The following is a 25,396-nucleotide window of genomic DNA, read 5'->3' as shown; positions in this document are numbered from 1 at the left end:
TGATGGTTAAATCTAGTCAGATTAAAAGATATAATACATGCAAAAAAAAAAAAGTACTTTAATTATATATTTGACATTGATATGTCACTACTTTGTCTTTGCACTGGCTGTACTTTTTGGTTATGAATACATTGTTACTTGTTTAAACCGTGTCAGTCAAGATCAGGGACTGTGAGTGAAAAGTTTCAAACTAATTTGTAATCAAATAACAGCAACCAGGAGAAATACAACAACAATAAAACTAGATTTAAAACATTCTCACCCTCAGATTTCTTTTTATTTGCTGCAAATCTAAGGGATTAATATGGAGTGCCATTTGTAAAGAAGGATCTCACTTGCTTACTTTTCAATTATTGACAAGGAACATAAAAAACAGAGGAAAGTTTAATTTGGTCCAAATCAATCAAATCAACACAACCAGAAAGGACGGACGTACTGGCTGAACAGTATAACTAGAACACTCCTACGGAGAAAAATACAGTTGTGTGGTTCTGAACTACTAGATATTATTTATTTAAAAAAAGTCTTAATATATATTGCAGATTGTATACAGAAAGCTTTCTATTTTTCATATCAGAAACTATTAGAGATTAGATTCCTTCCCAGGGATTCCTATTGTAATTTCTTTCTGTACATTTTACACATTGTAGGCACTAGGCCTAAAAGGCAGGCGATAATACATGTGAGTGCAGCCATTGTTCTTGAAACAAACTGTAGACCATTTTTTTTTACCTTTACATGCCCTAGAAAGATGTACAATTTCTAAATTTCGTTTGAATGACTTTTTCTTCATATTTCAACATATGAAAGAGTAATCTTCTCCTCCATAACGAGTTTGAATTGTAAAATGCTGAAAGCAGTAACACAATAACTAAACGAGTTTTGAATGCTTTAATGCTGCTGGGTTCATTTGTAGACACGGGGAAAGAGCGAGCTGAGAGCACTCTTCATGCCATTAGCATCAGCTGTGGGCTGGCAAACTGGGGAGCAGGCTAAATATGGTAGGCCTGGCTGAACCACATCCTGGAGATAAGGAAACCATAGCAACTGTGATGCAGTGCCATGGTGACTACAGGAGGTCTGCGTAGTTACAGCCTGAACACTTATCATAAGAACAGGAGACTTCAAATCTGTTTCCATTTCTTACCACCTTCCTGTCTATAACAAGAGAGCACTTTGAAGTTAAAGGTGAAAAAAAATAATGTGCTTTCACAAGCCATGCTCTGTGGTTAGGTCTTACCTTGAGATATATTTGACAAAAGAAACCCCAAGACAGAAAAAGGCCAGCCTCCTGTGATGATACTCAAACACAATGATGCACGCAAGAGAGGGAGTGATTTAAGTCACTGAGTATATAAACTGTCAGTTAAGAGCACTCGTGTGTGTGATTGTGTTTGTTGTGTGTGTTTGCAGGGCTCCTTAAGGATCTTCTACAAAGAGCAGATTTTCAGGGATTTGGAAGGATTTCAAGATTATAACCTGATTACAGCAGACAGCCATGGATCAAAAATGATGGAAACTGAGATGCAAATCTCATGTGCTGCTTGCTAGAAAAATAAATCTTTTAATACTGCAGCATGGAGAGTATGGACATAAGACAGATTTGACCCATAATATAATGTTGATCATCCATATTCACTCATATGTTGCTGCCTTGCTTCTATAGTTGAAATATGAGAGGTTATGACAATATACAGTATAAGAATGAATCAATTATGACTACCATTGCTTTAATTAGACTACTTATTACAAATGTATTGTTTTATAATGAAACAGGGATGCATTAAAATCTGCAAATAGTATTCAAAACATGGGATTAAACATGTGACCCCATGCCATGTTTAAATAAAACCATGTAAACTGAAACATCATATAAAGCCAATACGCCTAAAATAACCCATGTGCTGGTCTAGGCAATTAGAACAAGCATAATGTACAACTGCAAATCACTACAACAGAGATTTACAAACACATTTATATGACTCCACGTCCTGCTGTGAGGTGGACACACAAGCAAGCTCAGTAGCTAAGCAGATAATCTAATTGATAGAGCTTGTAATACTGAAAACACCCTACAGTACTCCCAAAGATGCACACAGATAAAGCCAGAGGGCAATGACAAATTCAGCCGGTGGACTTGGCATGTAGCTCCAAGCCAACACTGATAGTAAGTGAAGACTTGTTCCGTCTGACCTTCTGATTTGGCTCACAGCCCCCTGTAGGAATACTGACTTTCTATTATAAGACCCAGAAGCACATGCGTCAGATAAACCACTGAACCAGAAGAAGGCAGCAGTCGTGCAACATCGACTTCTCTTCTGCCTGGCTTTTCCGTTGTGTGGTGACTTTCACATTTTTTGGCTGCAAAGAAATATTACAGAGAATTTACAGCTCAGAAAACAATCATTAAACGCGTGCTTGGCAGAAGGAGGTGAGAATTTCTTATTAGCATCTTATAAAATATGAATCAAAGCATTCAGGCTAACATATTTGCACAAGGAGGAATTTGTTGTGAAAACTAAAGTGTCACCTTAATGTTATTCAGCTTGAGCCCATTTTCTTAATTCCAATGTGATAATGAAGCTTGCACTAAACCTGAGAGAGAACGTATGTAGACAAGATGACACATTGTGTAACACCACAACTTGCTGCCAGAAATTATTTCCATCTGTGATCACAGATAATTAAAAGAGCACAGCTGAATTGTTTTAAAGCTCATGTACGGCAAGGCAGAGGTCACTCAGATCACTCTTCAGCAAACAAAGGAGATTAATGTGTTGTACAGAGATGACCCTGAAACTATTTTAGTCCAAACATGACAAAGGACAGAAGCAAACATGAGATCGCTACATGACACATCTTTTCAGTTTTTATCCATATTCAGATCTATTTTCTGATCACTAGGCACACACACGCCATCTATATCTGTGTGGTCAGTTGTGGTGTCTATTGCGATTTGATTGTTAAGCTTTACATCTTCTGGGATATGGCTCTGCAGAAGCTCCTGGCTCTTTCTCTGGCTGTCAAGTAATGTGTTGGGATTGTTGCTGTGGACCATGCTGCTCCTCTGCTGGTCAGACATATGACTGTCCAGTTTACAGTTCATAAGACCTCTGCCTTCTGCATGCTGTTGGTTTTGGCTCTGGCTAACCCAAAAACTGTATTGCCGCTGGCCGTCAGTGGGACTGCAGCCATCTAGACCAGGATGATATTCCCTTCCTCCCAGCCGAGCGGTGCTGCCATCACTTTGTGCACAGCCCCTTGTTTCGTCTTTCCACTTGCTGTCGTGCTGCTGGCACTGCCTCATTTGGCCTAATGTGACATGCAGCTCGTTGAGGCGCTGCGATACATAGCGTCTTTTCAGTTCCAGCAGGATTGTTCCGTTACGACTCAAGCCTGGGACATCTGCTGCTGTGGCTCTCTTCACATAAAAAAGGATCATAGATAATGAGCTTTACAGTCTCCACTGATGATACAAATATAAAAACCTCGGCACAGATATTCATGCTTTTTTTTTTCTTCTTGAAAGTCAAGGCTACAAATCATTATCATAACAAAGGAGATATGTTTGAAAGATTTATCACCATTCATATAAAAGCATAAAACACAAATGGAATATGTAATATTTATGTCACATGCAATACTAATGGCAGATGAGTGATTCAAACCATACGTGCAACAAAAGGATAATTTCTAAGCCCCTCATAACACAATTAAATTACTACACAGCAGGATTCTTTGGATTATTTAATTACATAGTATATGCAACGTGTAATATTCCAGCTAATTACCTCATGGTTTCCAGCACTGCTCTCTGTGCACATTTGAGCTCTCCTCTGTAGTTGCATTGTCAGCTGCAAGAAATGCTCACTCATGCGGTCAATTTCTTCCTCTACACATGATATCTGGGACACGGAAAATGATGAAGAAATGTGAAGAGCGGCGAAGACCATGACAATTTTCTGAATTTATCAATGGTTTTTATTTGTAACCATGTTACCTGGACTGGTGTCCCTTTTGGTGGGAAACCTGCAGATATTAAGCCATATTTTTTTTTATTACATTTAGAAATAAAACCTCTGGGAAATGCCTTAAATGAATTTGTGCCACCAAGCACCGAGCAATGTATGATTATTGCGCTTCGAGCAGAGACACGAGCACCTATTGCACTTTGCTCTAGTGCTCATTGGGATACTGTCATTAAAGTCAAGAGCTCTGTGTTCTAACATATTGGACCATTTTTCTGGAATAAAGTCTCTTTAGGTGACTGGGAATGTAAGACTTGACTTTCTCTCTAAGAATTCACAATGATGTTCATAGCTCATGACAGGGAAGAAACAGAGAAAACAGGTCATGATCTAAAACCACAAATGGATTTGTTCATTATTTTGTGGGAGTATACTTTTTCTGATAGTATAATAACTTACTGATGACAACTTCTGCTTTAGATTCCTATGCTATGAAGGTTCTACAGTAGGTTTATACAAGACAAAGATGCATTAAACTAAGTTTGCCATAAAAGAGAAGGTGACATGCAGTATGCAAGCATTTGTAGTCTAAAAGGATTTAAAAGGGACATTATGTGTGTAAACATTCATTAGGGACTGAAGCCATGTGAATCAAAGCGGGTCTGAGTGCACCTGATTGGTTTGTGCATTTCAGCACATAAACTGTCGACTCAGCTCTGTGTTATTTCTGCTCTGTTTGACGAGGGTTTGTGTGTCCTGTTTACAACACAAGCAAAGCTGTTTTCCAAAAACTACAGCAGAGACTGTAAACCAAAATTACAAAATTGTATGTTTGTGTGTGAGATATGTGTAATGTGTATGTGTTAATTCTAGAGTCCCAAAATTAATTATTGGGTTTTTCTAATACAACTTTTCTAAAACCGTTTCCTCCTCGGAGCAGCAGAGAAACTTCCTCTTAGCTCCAGAGGAGTGGATGACAGCTGCAGACAAGCATCAAGGAGAAAGGCAGGACTAATTAACCAACTTTAAAACTATAAGTACCCGTCTTAATTTAACTTTTTTCCTTCTCTTGGTTCAAGTTATTCAATACTGCCATACTTAAATGCAGTTTTACTTGGTGAGAGCCATTTTGAGAAATCCAATATTTTTGTACCCCAAACCTTGTGCAAGTTATATCAGTTATATCACATCCTATCAGAAGTTATCATACCTGTCTCGATGTCTGGAGTTGAATTTTGTTTGAGTTTGGAGATTAGCTGCTCCAACTTGAAATATTTATACTTCTCAAGTCTAAATTGGAAGAAAGGGAGAAAAGTTATCTTCTGTAACAGCATAACTGAAAGAGTATTTTTATTACCTGTGTTCCAAGTTTTACAGTATCTTTCTCACCCACCTGCTGGCTAACAGTTGGTTTGTAAAGCTCGCTACAGAGGGAACTCTAATGTTAAGAAATCTTTCGACCAGGGGGCTGTGATGCCCGTCTAATGCATCAATCTGTTAAAAGAAGGCAACAAAATGTTATATTCCAAAATTTAAACAGTACAGCAGTGGTAAGTAAAGTTTAAAAAGTATTTAAAATACCTCTTCTGAATTCAATTTGAAAGAAAGACTGAATAGCTGAAAGCTCAGAGCTGAAACGGCTTCATGAAGAGCTTGCATAAACATCTGGGGTTTGGACCCTGGATAAAAAATAAATAAATAAATAAATAAATAAATAAAATGCATATATCGTATTGTTTCAAAAGATTACATCCGTTATGATTTCAAAAATGATTGGAGCATTTCACCAGGAGCATTTCAATCCACTGCAGATGAGGCATGTAAAACCGGGACACAAGACCGGCTTTCCAAACTGCCTTTCGTTTTTTCTGATTACCTGCTGCTATCTGGGCCATGGACTGCAGGATGACGGCAACGAAATTTCCCACATGCTGAAGCTTTGCCTCTGACAGATAAAGGATTTGATTGGTTGCATCAAAAAAAAAATCCCCGGAGCAATGCGGCAGCAGACACTCATTAGAAGGAGATGAGGAACGGGGGAATGACTTGGCCAGGAGCAGGAGTACGGAGGGGAACATGGGGCAGTTTGCAAGTAACTGCATCACCTGACAACCAAACAGGAAAATGGCTGAGTGTGGTGGTGAAAGGCTGTCCAGCGCGGTTGGGATTAGTCCGTCACAGTTCCCACGAACAGAATGCACTGTGGCTGCTGAAATAGAAATGTTATTTTAGGCTTTAAGCTGTCATGTTTAGGTTTTAGATTTTGTTTCAATGTAGTTCCTCGTTCGAGAGTCTTAATATCGTGATCCACTTAAAATATTGACCTATGTCAAATTTTTCTCAAGTTTTTAAGAAAACAGAAACAATTTTAGCCCAATATTTGGTTCAGTTGTTTTTGTTTTTTGAGAAAAAATTGAGAACAACATGACTTAGGCCATTACCTCAATATAACATTTTGTGTTGGTGTTCTGTACCATCGTGGAGCTCCTGACGTGGCTCTTCTGTGGCGAGGTCTTGTAGGGACTGCTGAAGGTCCTGCAGGGTCTTGTATAGAGGAGACATCATGACCAGCTTGGAGAGGTCATCATCACTGACACATGGAGCTATGTGCTGTACATGGTCTGGGGAACAGAGAAATGTATCTAGGAAACACACTAAAATACCTTAATATTTTCATAAATGTAAAAAAAATGATTCTAACCCATCTCATGAGACAGAGCTTCTGGTTTGGTCATAGTCAATGATGAAAACTGTGGATGTTTAAAAGAAAAAAAATCATCTCACTACTCATTTCAAGGTATGCTACAGTACAAATCTCACTAAAGCTGTTTTGGTACCTGTGTGAAACACATGTTAGTGTCACTTGGGTGCATGTATCCAGCTTGGGGCTCACAGTCTCTGGTATCATGAGGACCAGTATGACAGTATGGGACCCCAGGTAAATCCAGGCTTTGCCACGCTTCTCCTGTCAGCCTGCACAGCAGAGCTTCCACTGATCTAAGAACAGCTCCCAGCAATGATATGTAGGTCCCCGCTTGAGTGGGTGGTGATGTTTAGTTCCATGTAACATACGGATCACGTAAAAGTGAATAATACAATTTTCGACCCACATCTCAACCAGTAAAGCAAATCTTCAAGCTGCTAAATACAATAATTATTTCAGACCTTTGAAAAATGTTGGTCTACATTATGAGACCTCCTGTGGTTTTTAAGCATTGAATTTGCAACATAAATGAATGCATCTGAAGCACTTATGCATGATAATATCAATTTAAGAAATCAACCAAAAAGAGCAAATGAATGGCTTGGAAATGGGGACATTAAAAGTAGTGATGGGGGGGTATTGGGCCATCAACCCACCCGCCAGTTAGAGGGCATCCCACTACACCACAGGACATATGTTATTGAAGTAATAAAACAATAGAAAGGGGAATGATGAGATTATTTGTGTGACGTAGTTTAAAAATTCAGACCTCATTTTCTCTTTTTTATTTCAAAGTAGGAGACATTATTTTATATCCATTGAAGAAACTTAATAGGAAAATCAGCTTCATTAGAGAAACATATACAATGTTCAAAAACCATCTTTTGGTTTTACCTTGTGAATCATCTTCCACCACACTGCCGTTAGACAGGTTATCCTTCAACACACTGTGGACTAGAATTTCTTTAAGGAGACTCAGTTTTTTACTGTCCATATTCGCAATGGCATCCTGAAAGAAAATACACAATTTCAACACATCTCCATATTATATACAATTAACACTTTTGGCAATTTTCTATTTAAAGAGTCACTGATGCCATGTTGTTATAGACATGGGGCATTTATAGAGATTTTATACTAAGCTGCAGCTATTAGTCCTTTAAAGATCAACTATAAATCTTTTGGGTTGCCAGTTTGTTGAAAATCTTAATTCATTATTATTTTCTTCTTTTTGTTTTAATTTGCTTATCAAGCTGTTGTCAAAGCAGTTAATTATTATTATATGATTTATAATGATTTTGATAATGCGGCTCTTTCCAAGAAAGCACACTGGCTTGTTGAGTGAGTGGCATTCTGTGTCATGCTGGTAAGGAATTTCTCACAAACTGGCATCTCAAAAGTCCCTGTCAATAACAGCTATCCAAAAACACTTCAGTAAATAATGATCATTAAGAAATCTGTTAACCATCAGCAAGTTTATTTTTGCATAGTAGCACTATCTGAAAATGTACTTGAAATATTGATGAATAATATTATGTAACCCTCCCAGGGGACTCTAATAAAACTCACCTTAAAAGATTCAGTGTGCTGACAGATATTTCTATAAAATTCCTGCATATCTTTGCGGTGTCGAGCCAGCTGAGAGGCTATGTGTAGGTTCTGATCCTCAAGTTTGTCATACAGAGTTTTCACATTGAAGTCCTCCAGCTCACAGCTCTCAGACACGCGCCCTAAATGGAACCAGCAAATGTCAGTTTTGAAAAGATGATCTCAAAGTGCATGACTGCACCCTGAAAGGAAAAGGTTTCTCTTTTTTTTTTTCAAGGAGCAGAATCCCCCCCCATATATATATATATATATATATATATATATATATATATAAGTGCAAGGATATACCGGGTTCTGACTTTCTTGATGTTAACAGCACAATATATACGAGTTCAATATTAATTGAACCATTATTGTCCTCATTATTGATCAAATTTGGAATACTTTTTTGTTGATTGTTATGTGTAGCAAGACATTGATTTCGTAATGACAAGGCCAGTGGAGGTTTAAATGCACTCTCAACTGCATAAATAATGTAACAAGCATTCACCTAGAAAACATTAAGGTAGGTCCATTGTTTGCACTATTGAACTGAAAACAAACAACACAAATGCGCTGAAAATCCATCAGCTTTTGTTCCTAAAGATCTGATTTCTTTAAAATCAGTTGAAAACCAAAAGCCAAGAACTAAAGTGACAGAATATTATTTGATCTTAGACCTCCTGAGTAAAAAAAAAACACAAAAAGAAAACTACTTTTTTAATAGTGAATATATTGTGTGCAGTTTTATCTTTAGTACCAAGCTGGCCCCAGCATCTTTACATTTTCACTGCAAAAAGTAAACTATGTATTATCCAGAGCTGTTACACAGTATATGGGTACAGCATGTTGCCCTGTGCTGTAGATCCCAGGTAATAACAGAATAATACACAGAGACCGTACCTCCCTTTGAAACAGCTGGCTCCTCAACTTCAGCTCCCTCTCCTACACCTCTACTGCCAAGGACCCGGTCTTGGGTTTGGGTCACTATGCTAAAATACAAAAGATACAAATCACAGACCTAAGTGAAAATGCTCCATTGTGTATTGTTTGCAATATTTATTGAATTTCACACACAACACACACGTTGTATTACATACACACACTCATTTTTCCATCTGCTAATTGTGCAAGAAAAACAAACAAAAAGAATGTTTTCAAAAATGAAATTATTGTATTTTTCAAATCTCAACCTTTAAAGATGGACTAATGAGTTCTACCGTTTGAAAGCAGCATTGTTTATCATTAATCCGCTGGGTTTGAGAGGAAGTCTCCATGGATACGAGCATCCTTTGGCAATTATAATTGTTGCTGTGAGATGACAAACATGCACCTCCAGCTACTCATTTAGAAGTTTTCTACCTCGTTTCAATATATGCCTCTTGTGTTCACAAAAAAAGAAGCTATATTGATACTAGGTAATAAGGTTATATATTATGAACCATGTTAAAAACCATATTAAAAACAATAGATCTGTAATAAGAAACATACATACAGAAAAGTATTTTTTTGTTGTTTTTTTTCAAGGTATCCAGCCCAGTGCAAGGTCATATAGAAACACATGCTCCCATCTGCAATTTAGAATATCCAATTAACCTGACATACATGTTTTAGGACTGTGGGGGGAACCCAGAGTTCACATGCAGGCATGGGGAGAACATGCAAGCTCCACACGGAAAGTACACTGCTGGGACTCAAACCAGGAACCTTCTTGGAGCGAAACAGTTTTATCATATTCTTGAGTGGCAGAAATGCACAACATACATCCTCCTGCAGACAAACAGACCTTTCTTTGCTGCAAACATATTCCACCGGACAGAAGGGCTCGCCAAGGCTGCGCCACTTTGGCTTTGATGTCCACTGTGGGACAAGCTTTGCTTTGTCGGGTTGCACAACTATGACTGTGACGGTCACAACCACAACCACAACCAAGAGCAGACTCAGGATTCCTGCAAACAGTTAGCATTGAAAGACACAAAACAAAAGATTTTTTTTTTTTTTTAAAAGGGAAAAAAAGTAATACCCAGCACGGCATATAATTGATTCAGCAGTTACTATTAAAAAGAAAAAGAAATGCTCACCAACAATCACTCGCCAGTCAGGTAGAAGGTTCAGTTGGTGCTGCTTGACAATCCCAAACCTGACCAAGTGTCCTGGGGTCATGGGTTGAAACACAGCAGCCCTGGGGTCACACTCTGTGCCCTCCTCACTCACAACTACCACTATACTCCGCTCAGGAACAGCATTGTCCACCAACACATACTTCCCCGTCTCTGAAAAAACATGGGAAAACCTGAGGACGGGGGGGGAATAAGTGACGGGTCAGAGGTGCTGTCATTGCAAAATGTATTTCAAGATGAAGAATACAATAAGAAGCTCCATTACCTTGTAGAGTTGAATTGTGTTTGCTTCACGAGTCTCTCCAGTTGTCTAAAGGCACCAAAGTCCCAGTTGGGGTTGCTATTGAATAGGTGGTCTTTCTCGTACTTTGGGAAGTGGCTGACTCTGCGATCTAGGGACATATTTTGAGAGCATGTTTGGTTGGAAAAAGTAAAAAAAGTAATCTCCCCTTGAAGAAAGATCATGCAGATGAATAAGATTTATGCTACCAGTATGGTTGATGGTGATATGGAAAATGAGCATGTCACCAGTTGACACACAGACAATAGGATTAGGGATTCTAGGAAGGACGGTCAGAATGCCACCATTTTCCTTTGCGTCTCTTTTATTTCTGGACTTTGTGTTTACAGTTTCTACTGTTTCTGAGGAGAGATGAATATATGTCAAATTTACACTATTCACAAATTTACTGTAAATTGGTCGATAAACATTTATGTCAAGGACATTTATTAGAAAGAAAATAAGAATAATCAATATGCCACACTTAGTCACCTGACAGAAACTGATTAATCAGGTCCTTTTGTGTGGGAATCCAACCAAACACTCCTTCAGAACCAAACTGGACCAAATGAGTGTTTCCAGATATCCGTGCATGGATATCTGGACCTAAAACATTTGTTACCGTCTGTATGTAAATGGATTAAGAAAAGAAAATTGAAAACAAACACAGATTAAAACTGTCACAGCTACACTGTATCACAACAGGCTTAGCCACCTGCTGATTACCAGAGCCCCCTGTACTGGGAGCTCATGTAATTTGAGAGCAGAAGCCTGAGAACAGGCTGGTAAGTAAAGGGTTTAAAAGGATTAGATATTACATCCTGTCACAGAACCAATAACAAGAAAAAAAAAACACACAACATAAATCACAATTCTTTATGATTATTGAAGCTGGTGTGCTCAGAAATGACTTAAAAATAAGAGGCACTGATTTGGACGTGCTTGATACATTTACTCTGAATTGTTTTCAATGTCTAAACGTACCTTTAAAGAAACTAGTGCCATTATCACCCAGGTGTACAAACCTCACAAGTATAGTGGGTGTGCATTTCTAATATTTAGCACTGCTGTTTTGTTGTACTTCAATCATGGATATGAGTATTCCAGATTCAGCATTTGTTCAGCCTGTCTGTCTTGACACCTTGTAAAAGCTGGGTGCTTTAATTCAAATAAAATCCTTGCACAAAAAAAAGACTTTTGTTGTCAAATGACAGAATAATTTTGAACTGATACATATCTCTAAATGGAGCTGAGCTTGCTCACTCACACACAAACATTTACATTCATAGTCGATAACATTTGTGGAAAGTGATGAGACCTAGAAGCAATCCTCTTAATCTGCTAAACACTGTTTCAGTCATGCAGAGAGATGGTGATTATACATAATTCTCCCCCCACCATATGTCAGGAACTCACAAGTGTCTCCTGGTGAAACTCGGGCTAAGCGTGCTGAATGCTGCACCGAGCTTTCCACTAACAAATCGATTAAGGAAGACCTGATAGTTTTTCCTTCCAATTCTGATGTTGACTTTCTTAATCTGTTAGTAGCAAGATTCAAAAATCTGCCTCCTAAGCAAGGTGGCAAATAATTGGTTTGAGCTGGATAATTCACTCTGATGGAAAGGTTTGTCAGTGGCTCTGTCAGCTTTCTCTCACCCTGGCCCAGACCACACTGCCTCTTTCTTTCAGGCTGAAGAGGAGCTCTCCATCTGGCGTGAGCTGGGCAGATAGCTGAGGCAGCCTGGAGAGGCAGGACATATTGCACAGCTCCTCTGCAGACACATATCGCTCGCAATGGCAGCTGGGAACACCCAAATCAGGGAAATGAGGCAAGTAACACAAAAAGAAGCATATCAGCTTCCTTCGCAGTAAATCAGAAATCATTGACTGGCTCTTGAGGTTTAAAAGGAACTAAGTTGTTAGAAAGGTTTAAGAAAGTCTCACATGCCCATCTCCACATCCAGAGTTCCTCCATGTGTTCCACAGGTGATATTGCACAAGTGCTGGGAGGGTGACACACACTCCCGGGAATCTGCCAAACGTACTTCCCCCGTGGCACACCGTCTATTCACCTGAAACATTTTACAGAGACAATGACGTCTGACACTTCTTCAGCCACAACATGCCAGTCTATAGTTTCAATTGCATTTCAGAAATTAAGTGTATAAATGAAGAAAAAAAACCTCCTTAAGTGCATTCATTCGGTTTTACATATTTTGTTCAGCAAAAATTTTGTATAAAACACTCTTGTATTCACAGACCTCAGGCTGACAGTCCAGTTCGCTGTCAGATGTAGAACTTTTGAAATCCAGTTCATTGTAGAAGATAAAACCAGTTCTGCATAAACACGATCCATCAGAATAGTGGAAAGCTCGGTTCTTACCAATGCAGGTGCAAGAGGAGGAACCTGCAGAAACAAGTGTGACAAGGCAACTGCAAATGCTCAACAGAAAAACTTGCTTAAGAAAGTGTAACTGCATGTGAAGGATTTGCTTTCTGCAATCTTGAGAAAATATACAGCTTTGACTTCCGCATGGTCAAATAATGTGGAAAACACGTAATTATGGCTCATCAGTAGTGTTCCAAGACTCTAATTAATATATTACAAAATTCAGCAGTCTCGGTTTATGTTTATGTAGTCCAAATATATATTTCACCATGTGATGGACTGGAGACCTCTCACCCATCACAACTAGGACTTGTGAGATTAATCCAAGTTTTTCATTGTGAAACTGTGAAGAATCAGAATCAGAAAACTGCCTGTTTATCGTGACATGCTTTGATACTCAGGAGGTTAAAACTGCTGACTTCCTGGTTGGTCAACTGAACCATTGTCAGATGGACACATCTGTCCGAGGTTTACTTTAAGCTGACTGTTGGTTATCACATGTTAACAGATGACAGCGAAGCCCTTCCTGAGTTTGAGATGTCCAACAAATACCCCATTGTCTTTAGAACCATCTGTTCAAACCTCTAAAAGAGGTCCTGTTTTAGTTCCGGGAGGCATTTGACCCTTTTTGACCTTTTGTGTTTCTTTAAAGTTTAAGTTTCACATGTGTGACCTTTCAACCATCATCTGATCTATTTGACCATCTGTTTCTGTCTATTGTCCATTCAACTATTTACTATTGGGTGTCTTTCACCCCCAACGTCTGTTATCTACCAAATATGGTTTTTCCTGTCCTCCGTGCTGAATAAAAGCGCCAGCTCTGCAGACAGCCAGTTGAGAGAAGTTCTGACGAGCTCGAAAGAGGAGGGCCGTGTTGCCTAAAGCTTCTCAGGATTTCTCTCCAAACTTCTGCAGAAGGCCATTGAAAGATCATTCCACAGGTCTCCGGTGTCTTTTTCTAAGTTATAATATTGTGATGACTTTTTAACCTAACATTTGGTGCAGAGAAACCCGGGATCTCAAGTTCTGGCGATGGAACGGCGTACGGTCAAAGGAGGCCATCTAAAAATCTGTCGACAGCGTTTCCGACTTTAGGGAACAGGCCCAGATTTGGTCTGCGCTGTTCCAGAGTCCAGACGACGAGATTTCCCAGCCAGGGGAAGGCGCTAGGAGACTGGTGAGAGACCTCTTTTGAGTGAAATTCCTGTGTATACTAACAAGAGGTTAGCGAAAACGGTGTTTGGCGGCGGGTCGGGGACCTGATTTTTATGAGGCATAGGGGCCTCTTAAAATACTGCCTAAAGAGCAGTGCGTAAGACCAACATCTAACTCGGTCGGGGACCGGCTTTTGAAGTCTGGGACTTTAAAAGTACAGGATAACGAGGAGAGGTTTCTTGGAAATGATTTTTAATGGTTTTGTTTTATGTTTGTCTAATGTTTGTCTAATGTTTGTCTGATGTTTATGTCTGTTCAATGTTTGGGGTTTTCAAAATTGAGAGGAAAAATTTAAATTGTTCACTAAATATCAGGCTAAAACCAAACTGTTAAAAAAGGAAACTTGTGTCCTGAGAGAAACTTAAGAAAGAAAATAACTGACGAAAAATAGCAGAGGCGTGGTTAAGCTGAAACTTATGCTTAAATAATCTCTAAAAGATGCTTAATTGATGGGGAGACGTCCTCAAATTTAAAAATGGAGACAGAATCTTGCGAAATAATAATATAGGGAACTTAAAAAGAAGTAAATGGACTAATTTAAGACTAGAAGAAAAAACAAGAAAGTAGCAACCTGTGATGAAGAGACTGGGGAGGGGAGAGAGCTGCAGGCTGCAGCTGCGGGGCTGCAGCAGCCCAAAGCTCTGTGTCTGTGTGTGACTCTGTGTGTGTGTATGTGAGAGACACTGTCTGTGTGTGTGTGTATTCATGAGACCTTGTGAAACAGCTGCAGAGTTTGCAGGGCCAAGCTGCAGAGAGAGTGTGTGTGTGAAAGCATGCTCCGGTTTACGAGCGGCTGCAGGCTGAGAAGTGAGAAGCTCTCCTTATGGAGGAGACGTAGAAATGGAGAAATATAGTTTGTTCTATCATTCTAAGCCCTGAATGAGGGCATAGAATCATAGAAGTTTTAAATTGGGTTAATTCACCATTTAATTTGCAGATTACTTTTGTAATACTGTATGACTCGGATTGTATGCAGGAGTAACAAACCCGTTGTACAATCTTTTTAGAAAAGAAGAACTCTGAGTGCATACTAGCCTATTCACACTGAAAATGTGTACATTTGTGATCAGTATTGCTATCATTTAGGTTGTGAGTTCATCTGAAATGCACCAATTGAGTTTGGTTAGTGTAGTTTGAGGAGAAAAAATTCACACATTTGCAGTGATACACGAACCCACATGCAGATGATCTGAAGTTGTGTTTAATGTTAGTGGGTTTTTGTCTATGTGTAGTTTACGCATGGGAATTTATCCCACAATTTTCTTAAGACTTCTATGAGTTTTCATAGAAGAGCGTGCATTTGCGTTGCAGCATGCAAACAGAAGATTAAGAATCTCCTGAAGACTTTTATAAGTACTCATGATTTATCTGGAGACAATTTTCTGACAATTTTATGACAATTTTCTAGCATTTCTTTTTGATTTGGGGAAAATAGAGCTCAACAACAGTTGAGAAAGCATTATTTGATAGAATGCTCCTTTCAGTCCGACATTTTGTGACTATGACTTATTATATATATAATATACATATATATAAGTTCACTGAAGACTACTGTTTACGTTGCAGAAGAGTTGCTGCACTGACAGTTTTTGTGTGGTGTTACTTTAATAAGATCATAACCTACTTGGGTTGAAATAAGAACGTTTTTCAATGAGAAATTCTGTAGTCTAATCTACGGTGGGAGACAGAATTTACCAGGTTTTTGCCCCTTCTAATCTGGTGATGGGAGGGGGGGATCTCTGAGGGACATAGATATCCGACCCTAGAGAATCATTAAGTCAGACCTGCAGACTTGCCAGGGTGCGAAGGTCAAGAAGTGGGAGGGCCACTTATCTGGGGAGCCTGACTCTGGCAGCCTGACTCTTCCAGGGAAAAGTCAACAAGGAGGGGGTCTAATGACACAAAACCCCCACCCCTGTCGGCATGCAAAAAAAATGCTGTGAAGCAGACCAGTGCTTCCAAGGAAGTTGTTCCCCCTGGTGGCTAAGTTGAGCCATAGGAAGTTTTTATGGCTCAACAGGAGGGAGTGGGGTACATATGATACATCATGAGGATTAAATACTAAATACCCTTTAAAATTTTTTTAGTAGGAGCTTTCCGACATGTTGCAGATACAACATGAAAGGACCTATCCATTTGAAGTTGTTCATATGGATTTCATTCTTGGAGTGAACTAATGGCCTGTTAAGTTAAGGCTCAAGAAAGCCATGGCCTGAATGATGGCCATTAGTCGAACTGTACATGAGAATCGTCTTCTTGTACGCTGCTGTTTTCTTCCTCTCTCCCTCTCCTAAAGCAGGAACTGCTGAAACTGGGTAACCGGATCCTGAGTCGAGTGGTGAAACGTCATCACTCCGTCAGGACGGGCCCTTTTTGCTGTCCAGATCAGGACACCGGCAGCAGTAAAGGCTGCTGAATGATCTACTGCGTTCACCAGTTGCAGTGAAAGCTAGCAGAGAAATGCCAGGCTCGAGTAGTGCAGGAAGTCGGGCGGTACCACAACCTTTGCCCGCCGAAGTAATCAACTGATGCCTATCTCGCCAGCCCAGCCTGAAGAAGAAGACTAGTCAAACTGACTTGCGACAACAAACTAGGAGAGGAGTCCGAGGAATGGAAGAGACTTTTTCACTACTGAGTCATGCTGACATAATGACTGAGATTACGATTCCGATTCCGACTATTACTGTCTTTGTACTGTCCTGTGTTTTCATTACCTGTATGTTTACGATGACACTGGAGTGTTTTATTTTGTTTACTGTTGAAGTTTCAAAATGATAAAAAAGGAGGGAAATGTGAGATTAATCCAAGTTTTTCATTGTGAAACTGTGAAGAATCAGAATCAGAAAACTGCCTGTTTATCGTGACATGCTTTGATACTCAGGAGGTTAAAACTGCTGACTTCCTGGTTGGTCAACTGAACCATTGTCAGATGGACACATCTGTCCGAGGTTTACTTTAAGCTGACTGTTGGTTATCACATGTTAACAGATGACAGCGAAGCCCTTCCTGAGTTTGAGATGTCCAACAAATACCCCATTGTCTTTAGAACCATCTGTTCAAACCTCTAAAAGAGGTCCTGTTTTAGTTCCGGGAGGCATTTGACCCTTTTTGACCTTTTGTGTTTCTTTAAAGTTTAAGTTTCACATGTGTGACCTTTCAACCATCATCTGATCTATTTGACCATCTGTTTCTGTCTATTGTCCATTCAACTATTTACTATTGGGTGTCTTTCACCCCCAACGTCTGTTATCTACCAAATATGGTTTTTCCTGTCCTCCGTGCTGAATAAAAGCGCCAGCTCTGCAGACAGCCAGTTGAGAGAAGTTCTGACGAGCTCGAAAGAGGAGGGCCGTGTTGCCTAAAGCTTCTCAGGATTTCTCTCCAAACTTCTGCAGAAGGCCATTGAAAGATCATTCCACAGGTCTCCGGTGTCTTTTTCTAAGTTATAATATTGTGATGACTTTTTAACCTAACAGACTGACTGGTATAGAAAATCAATTGATGTTAGTATTTCTTTTTTTAACTGAAACAAACAAATTAGTAACATTTAAATAGACACCTCCTTTGTTTTCTAAAATATGATAAAATAAAAAAAAAGTTATCTAATTAGTGTCTTAAGATACAGTTGTTCTTGTTGACAATAAATGAAAATTGCTGTTTTATTTTAAGATGTTGATTGTGTAGTTCTGCAGTAGTTGAAGATGTTTTAAATTAAGTAAAAGGGGAATTTTTAATCAAAGAATAAGAACTGAAACTGTTACTCTGTAATTTTTTTATATGTTTGTATTTGACAGTTTGATTGTGGCCACCTCCAGGAACATGACGGTGACCTGCGGCTGTAAATCTCCTACTGTATTATACCCTGAAAGTCACACAAGCAAAACAGTATATTTTATTGTCAGAACATCTGACCGGCTGGTGACGTGGAGGAGCTGCCACAGGGAAAGCAGGCCTTCTGGGCAGGCAGGTGGTTGAAGGTGTTAGCTGGACATGGGTGACAGTCCTCCAAATTCTCAGCATGCGTAAGGTTACCAAAGCTGCCAGGTGGACAGGACACGGGTTGAGTGGATCCCCGGGGACAAATGTAGCCAAGAGGGCAAGATTTATTCTTGTAGTTGTCTGTGCCTGTTTTATTGAAGACATTTTGAGTTTGGTAAAGATCAAATATATTGAATCGTTGGTAAATTGAATCTTTCTGTTAATGTAAAGTACCTGGGGGACAATAGTACCCTGCTGGACAGGGAAGACATTGGAGTATTGGGGAGAGGTATGTACGAAAAGTCCCCCCCTCACACAATCTACAGCCTGTGTTTTTGGACCCTCTGAGACCGCTGGTGTTGACAGGCATGGAGCCCCCTTCACAGGACTTCAGGGCGGAGCTGTTAGCCGGACAATAGTGGGGAAACAGGCATCTGCGGAGCGCAGTAACAGGGTTATTTATAAACTTCACCCCCATAGTGTGAAGTTAGATCAAATTAATTTAATCTAAAACTTTTCTTTAGTAGAAAAGCCTTTGAAGGGGACCTATTATGAAAAACACATTTTTTTCTTGCTTTAACATATATAAAGTGATCTACCCTCAGCCTGCCAACTCAGAGAAGGAGGAAAGCAACCAGATTCTGCAGTGTCTGTACAGCCGCCCGGATGAGCCATCCAGTGTGATGTGGCTTCTACGAGCCGTTCAGATTCTGCTCGTACGTAACGACAGGAGCGATGGGTGGAACGGCCACAACTAACTCCGCCGGCCGGAGCTTCCCCCATTTTTTCGTAGCGGTGTATTGCGTCATTCGCGTCATCGCGTCAGGCAGCCAATCAGCACAGTGCCTCATTATCATAGCCGCCCGCCCACTCAGAACCCCACATAGAGCTGGAGGTTAGAGAATGGGAAGATGCAGACATGGCTTAGAGACTGAATTTCTAATTTATTTAGCAAAAACAATCAAAAGCTTGTTTTTAAGACATTCAAGGCCTGTTTAAAATAGGTATTAGATGCCATAATAGGTCCCCGTTAACTTTCACATCAATCTTGTAGCAGGTATTTGTTTCGATGTCCGATTTTAGATTAGCAGACATTACCCACTTACAGTTGTTTAGGGTCTCTGTAGGAATGGGATCCCTCAGGGCATAAATAACCTTCTGGACAGACTGGAGGTTCAGCAGTCTGAGGTCCACAGTATGAACCAGCTCTGCACAGCTTTTCTGAAACTGCACCTGTAGAATGAGCAAATATCTATTACAGCAATGGGAGTCCTCTTTTAATGCGTTTGGTGAAGAAGATATTTATCAAGATGAATAATTCATCACATAAAGAAGCATGCTATGTCTATAAGATGAGGCAATTGACCTACCGACGGGACACTGATATGAGGCTCTGCAGGGTATCCCTTCTAAATTGGGCTTTCCCGTTATGCGCGGGTCCGGGCAAAAAGTCCCCCCTGCACATGGTTCACACTGGCTGGGTGCTGCAGCTCCGGGCAGCTGCCTCTTGGTGCCTGCTGGGCAAAAGACGGGGGGTCCAGACCCACTGCACCAGAATCCAGGTGGGCATGGACTGCTAGAGTAGTCTGTAAGCCCTGAAAAAGAAGAGGTTTTTTTTGTTGTTTTTCTTTTTCAAAAAAGAAGAAAGACCACTTAAAAAACATGGAAATCCATTTTGAACATCATCTTCACTTCACTGTAGTGTGTACTTGAGTCGGGTTCTCTACTTCTTATGATTTTTCTTATTAAAAAAAAGGATTCTATTACACAAGAAAATAATCCAGAGGAGAAATGGGTAGAAAGCTATCTGTTGAGTATTATGAAATAACAATATCAGAACGTTTTAACCCCTAAGCATTTGTGAGAGGGATTAGAGAGAACCTTTCCTTTACAATACAGTTCCACCCTGTGCATGGCCTCAAGTCATGAATTTTAAATTCACTATTTTCATTTACTTTGAATTTCTTTCACTTATATTTAAGACACTGGTTTAGACATTATATGTATAATAATGTGAATATATATGGAAATCAATAAGACAGAGACAGACCCCCGTGACCCTGCGAAGGATAAAACGGATATAGAAAATGGATTGATGGATAGGACAGAGACTAAAAGTTTGCTTTGAATGAATAAAAATATATAAATATAAAGTCAAATCCACTTGAAAGAAAAATATTACGTTTCATAACTAGGTGTGATTCCGATATAAAATAGGGAGAAGGCATAACTGGATGTTTTACCTCGTGCAATCAGTTAGATCTGTGCATTTTTAGTAGTTTTGATCAGGGATCTGTGTGAGACACTTTGCTTCTGACCTGTGCTGTTGCAGTGTGAACCAGGGGGGCAGGCCAGACATCCACCCTTGCTGCCAGATCCAGGGAAGCTTTGATAAGTGTACAAAGGACAAGACCTGGGTCCGGTCCCTCCACTGAAGTCACTGCCAGGGAGACCATCACAGTAATGGCCAGCTGGACATAAATGAAGGACTGGGTCTCCTGTAAACAAGCAAAAACAAGAATATTAAGCTCAAAGGTCTTGGATGTAAAATAAATATATATAATATATATATATATATATATATATATATATATATATATATATATATATATATATATATATACATATACATACATACATACATACATACATACATATTTATTTATTTATTTAAAAAAAAAATTTAATGGGGAAATAGTTTTATGCCACATTTGTTTAATTTTATATTTCATTTAACATTTAATGAGCCCAAAATTAAATAGCTTAATGATATCGTCTTCCTGGTTTGATGCTAGGTTTCAATTTCTCAGCCTCTGAAACTCAGCTTTTTCTTTTCTTCAGCCAACCAGTTCAAACACATGAAACCACAGTGGCTACAAAAGGCTTTCATTTTTGCCAGCACGTACCAGGTTTACACCAATACTGAGGTGGGCAGGGTAGGCAGTCCTCTAGGCTCACACCTCCCGGGGAGCTTCTGACTGTATTTGCAGGACACATTTGAGGCCGCTGTGTGCCCTCAGGGCAATAAAAACCTAGAATAAAGAATTTTCTCAGTCTTTGGCAATCTACTATACACCACACCATGTTAAAAGGGTTAAAAGGGAAAAGTCCTTTCAACAATTTTTTACGAATCTAAGGAAATAGGTATGGGAAGTGTTTTTTCTTAGCTGTTTTTTAGAATTCCGGTTCTGTACCTGGTGGACATGGTCCAGCACACTGCACACCCCACTGGCAGAAGTGGACGGTAGAAACTAGTCCCTGAGGTGTGAAATCCCCGCTCCCAGAAATACAAAAATAGCCTGCAGCACAAAAGCCTTGGATCCTACCAGCCCTGGGGAAGCATACATGAACTTAGTTGAAATACCCCAGACACACAAATAACTTATAAAAACTTATAAAACAAATAGATGTGCACCTCATCAGATGAATAGAATGGTAATTATATAATTTTCATCCCTCATTATTGGCCCTCATTACACTAACATATGGCGGTTAATTTCTCTGTTCAGTGAATTGTAATGCTAGAACATTGTATAATCCTGCATTCTGCTAATTATCAAACATCTGCATGTTCATGATATTTATGTGCAAGTTCCTTAATTAAATGCAGTGTAAAACTGCATGAATAGTAGAGTGGTAGCTTTAGTATACATGCTACAGGCCATCCTGTGTACCTGCAGAACTTCCCTGGAGGGCAGGGCAAACACTCTCTCTCATCCTGCAGGCCGACCTGGTCTGAATGGGTGTATGTCCCCTTAGGGCAGGCCCGAGGCATCATTGTGCCTGATAATAGTAAAAGTTGCACAACAGTTAAGGTCACAAAGCCAACAGTGTTAGCTTTATCATTCATAAATGCACTGCTCCCTGCATTAATGACTCAATGAATAAGCTGTAAATTAAAGTTTCTCTCAGTGCCCCAACAAGTTACCTGCAGGACAGAATGAGTGAGGTGGACAGGGCCACGGTTCTCCCACTATGGCCTCCTCACAGTAGAATCCAGGTCGGCAGGGGATGCAACTCTCCGAACCCGGGTTTGGCTGGTACGCACCTGTGGGGCAAGGCAAGGCCAGGCCAGATCCCTCTGGACAAAAGTGGCCCTAAGAAAGAATGAAAATAACAAACTGCATCTGACCGGTGGCCTTCAATTTGCCGCAATATTGACAGATACCAATCCAGCACAAGATTAACTCACATGGGGATTGAATTTAATGAAGAAAAAGAAAATACAGACAATAGAAATGAAAGGGTTCATAAATGCATTTACCTTGGGACAGAGGAAGGCAAATGGAGTGGTTGAAGAAAAGTCAAAAGGACAGTAGAAACCAGCTGCACATGGGCCACTGGGGCTTGTCAGACCCTCGGTAGAGCAGTAGTGGCCAGCAGGACAGCCAAAGCAACTTTCCATGGATACACCTCCTGCAGAAAACAGATAACTTTCTGGATGTAGAAGAAACTGATGTAAAATACATTTTCGTTATGGGCACTAAGTGTACCAGTGATGTTGCGAATACTGCCAAGAGGACATGGAAGTGGGGAGATGCACCCTGTAGGGCAGAAGTGGCCAGCAGGACAAGGGCCATTTTTGGGGAAGCTTTCAGAGCTCTCTGGTGTTGGATCTGTAGCTCCACCCTCACAAAAGTAACCCTGCAGACATAGACCTAGCCAAAAACACAAGAAACCATCAGAAGAAACATCCCAATCCCAAACTATCACCAATTAGTTCAACCAGATAAGTATGAGTTTGGTTTTACAGGAAGTTCAAGAATTGTCACAAAAACGTGAAAGTCTATTCACCTTGTGGCGTTGATGCCCCGTATGTGCTGCAGTAAACTCCAGGGGGACACGGTGTGCAGGCGGAAACAGAGGGGGCACTTGTTTGATTGTTTAAAGTCCCTACAGGGCAGGCTTGCGGCAAGGCTGTCCCAGCAGGGCAAAAATGACCTCAAGAGAAAGCATTTTATTTTTTTAAATATGGATGCAAAAAAAAGAGAAGTCCATAATTGTTTTTTTCATTCAGACGAGTACATAATTTCGCTCATACTGTTGACAGAAAGTTATTTTCACCATCCTCACCATGTGGGCAGATAGAGGGCTCTTGAGTAGCTGAAGAGGGGCACATGGTTCCCTTCAGGCACGCCACGCACTGGCTTGCTCCAGGGCCGGGGCTGTAAGTGCCGGGTTCACAAGGCACCTCGCTTGCTGAGCCGACGGGACAGCTATGGCCGGCAGGGCAGGGGTAGCCATGGGAACCATCAGACGGAGTGGGACTTGAGCTGCCGCCTAAACACACATACCTGAAGGCGCAAGGAAGGAAAACAAATTTCAAATCGTCAAATATTACCACAAGTCACCATTAGTTAGATTAAATGATTCGTCAGCAAGGATATGTCAGTGCAATATAATGCTTGAAGGTTAAAGTTAAAGCCATAAATTGTTCTGTAAGCACAATTTATATTCTCTGGTTAAGATACGTTTGCCCATTTAAAGGTAAAGGAAAGGTTCAAGATAAAAATGAGTAAAACTGAATTTAGACAACTTAATTTACTATGACAGCACTAATATTGGAAGTCTTAATTCAGAAATTGTATGTTTAATTTTATCTCATTGATTTAGTCAGTTTGACTTGTTAAATAAAAACTTATCAATGATTAAAAGAGTACAGGTTCTTTCAAAATAAACAGAAAACCATTACGTAGTAGGCTATCTAAAGCATGTCTAAATGTACTTTTACTTTAAATAATACTTAATCACTCATAAATTTTAGAAGTGAAGGTTATCAAGTACTACAACAGCTCATGATGCATAAAATGCTTAAATAACTGGCACTGTTTGAAACTAATATTTTATGGATAAATGTCAGTATTTGAATATAACAATAGACAAAAGAATTGATGAGTACTAAAGGGACTCAAAAGCATATGAAATTAATACTTAATACAAAAGTTGAGGAGTACAAGCAGGCGTGTTTACCCAGCCCGACATGGGAGAGCTTCGAAGATGTCTGCCATTGCATGACTGCCACAGTATAATCCAGCGGGACAGGGTGGACACTCTTCGAGTCTTTTTAGCCCTTGAGATGTGGCAAGTGAACCTGCAGGGCAGGGTAGTGGAGAGCCGGAACCAGAGGGGCAGTAATGGCCAGCTGGGCAAAAGCTGCTCCTGCTGGAATTCCCCTGAGAAAAAGGATAAAAAAATAAACAGTAATGTACAACAAAAATGTACAATAGAAACACTTTTTTAATGGCTTGATTAGAATAGAATAATATATATTGCTTTCACTGGTTTGATTACAGTTTTTGAATGAAAGCGGTTCATGGTCAAAGTGCCATCAATGAGAACAGCAAATGTTCTGGTCTGTTTTCAAATATTATCTGTTAGTGCCACTGGAGCACGGTTCACGAGCAGCCAAGATATAAACGAGTTAATGCTGAGAACACACATATGTTCAAGAGCTTTTTCTTTCCAACAATCTGACTGTGATAGTTCCTTTGGACATATGACATTTTGGCACCGAGGTTAGATTAGATTAAAGGTTGAAGTGTCCTCTACATAATTAAAAAAATATTTAACTAAGGACAAGAAGTGACTGGCTCCACAGAGGAAACAGACAACCAGCACAACACCTGATACTCAGTAGAGTTTGGACTGATTGATCCTGCAGGACAGAAGTATCCTGCGTGACAGAGACCCGTGGGTCGTGACAGACCAGACTGAGAACAGAACTTTCCTGCAGAAAGAAAGCAAAGAAAAAAAGCCACAAATATATATTTTGTTGTTCTTCTTTTTTTTTTAAAGGGTTATTAATAGGGGGCATAAAATTAAACAGCGCATTTTCCCATACCAGGTGGGCAGGGCAGGCAGGCATTAAAACTGGAAGCTCCAAGCTGGCTCTGCAACGTGCCAGGAGGGCATGGGAACTCTGATCCTAAAATCACACCTGCGGGACAGTAGTGTCCAGCTGGACATGGTGCAGGCTGGAGAGTGCCTTCATCTGAGACACACACACACACACACACACACACACACACACACACACACACACACACACACACACACACACACACACACACACACACACACACACACACACACACACACACACACACACACACACACACACACACACACACACACACACACACACACACACACACA

The 25,396-nt window shown here is 40.0% G+C and overlaps 1 protein-coding gene across 1 annotated transcript; it reads right to left on the bottom strand.

Annotated features, from left to right (window-relative positions):
* Positions 1–1,974: 1,974 nt before the first annotated feature.
* si:ch211-286b4.4 (uncharacterized) lies at positions 1,975–24,334 on the bottom strand. The gene is made up of 35 exons (XM_061720531.1): positions 24,212–24,334; positions 23,315–23,535; positions 23,036–23,182; positions 22,735–22,899; positions 22,506–22,657; positions 22,170–22,338; positions 21,916–22,024; positions 21,436–21,572; positions 21,148–21,273; positions 20,560–20,739; positions 19,612–19,836; positions 19,348–19,474; positions 18,476–18,675; positions 18,176–18,388; positions 12,921–13,066; positions 12,604–12,731; positions 12,316–12,460; positions 11,152–11,284; positions 10,869–11,021; positions 10,645–10,771; positions 10,341–10,552; positions 9,932–10,208; positions 9,163–9,251; positions 8,242–8,402; positions 7,567–7,681; positions 6,806–7,002; positions 6,670–6,718; positions 6,443–6,589; positions 5,845–6,177; positions 5,550–5,647; positions 5,362–5,462; positions 5,179–5,258; positions 4,001–4,029; positions 3,792–3,905; positions 1,975–3,421 (listed from the first exon to the last, which is right to left on the bottom strand). Exons 1-35 carry the CDS (start codon positions 24,247–24,249, stop codon positions 2,864–2,866), a joined length of 5,601 nt encoding a protein of 1,866 aa, XP_061576515.1. The 5' UTR covers positions 24,250–24,334; the 3' UTR covers positions 1,975–2,863.
* Between the last annotated feature and the right edge of the window lie 1,062 nt (positions 24,335–25,396).

The sequence above is a fragment of the Cololabis saira genome, chromosome 4, assembly GCF_033807715.1.
Source record: "Cololabis saira isolate AMF1-May2022 chromosome 4, fColSai1.1, whole genome shotgun sequence".
Taxonomy (NCBI): Eukaryota; Metazoa; Chordata; class Actinopteri; order Beloniformes; family Belonidae; genus Cololabis; species Cololabis saira.
Note: the sequence above shows the minus strand (reverse complement) of the source record. Positions and strands in the feature narration are given on the sequence as shown.

Coding starts and splice junctions, on each gene's coding strand:
- si:ch211-286b4.4 (XM_061720531.1), bottom strand. CDS start 24,249: ATGGCAGACATCTTCGAAGCTCTCCCATGTCGGGCTGG. Junction 8,403..9,162: donor GCCAGCTGTTTCAAAGGGAG/GTACGGTCTCTG, acceptor GGTTCCATTTAG/GGCGCGTGTCTGAGAGCTGT. Junction 6,178..6,442: donor ACGTCAGGAGCTCCACGATG/GTACAGAACACC, acceptor TTTCTATTTCAG/CAGCCACAGTGCATTCTGTT.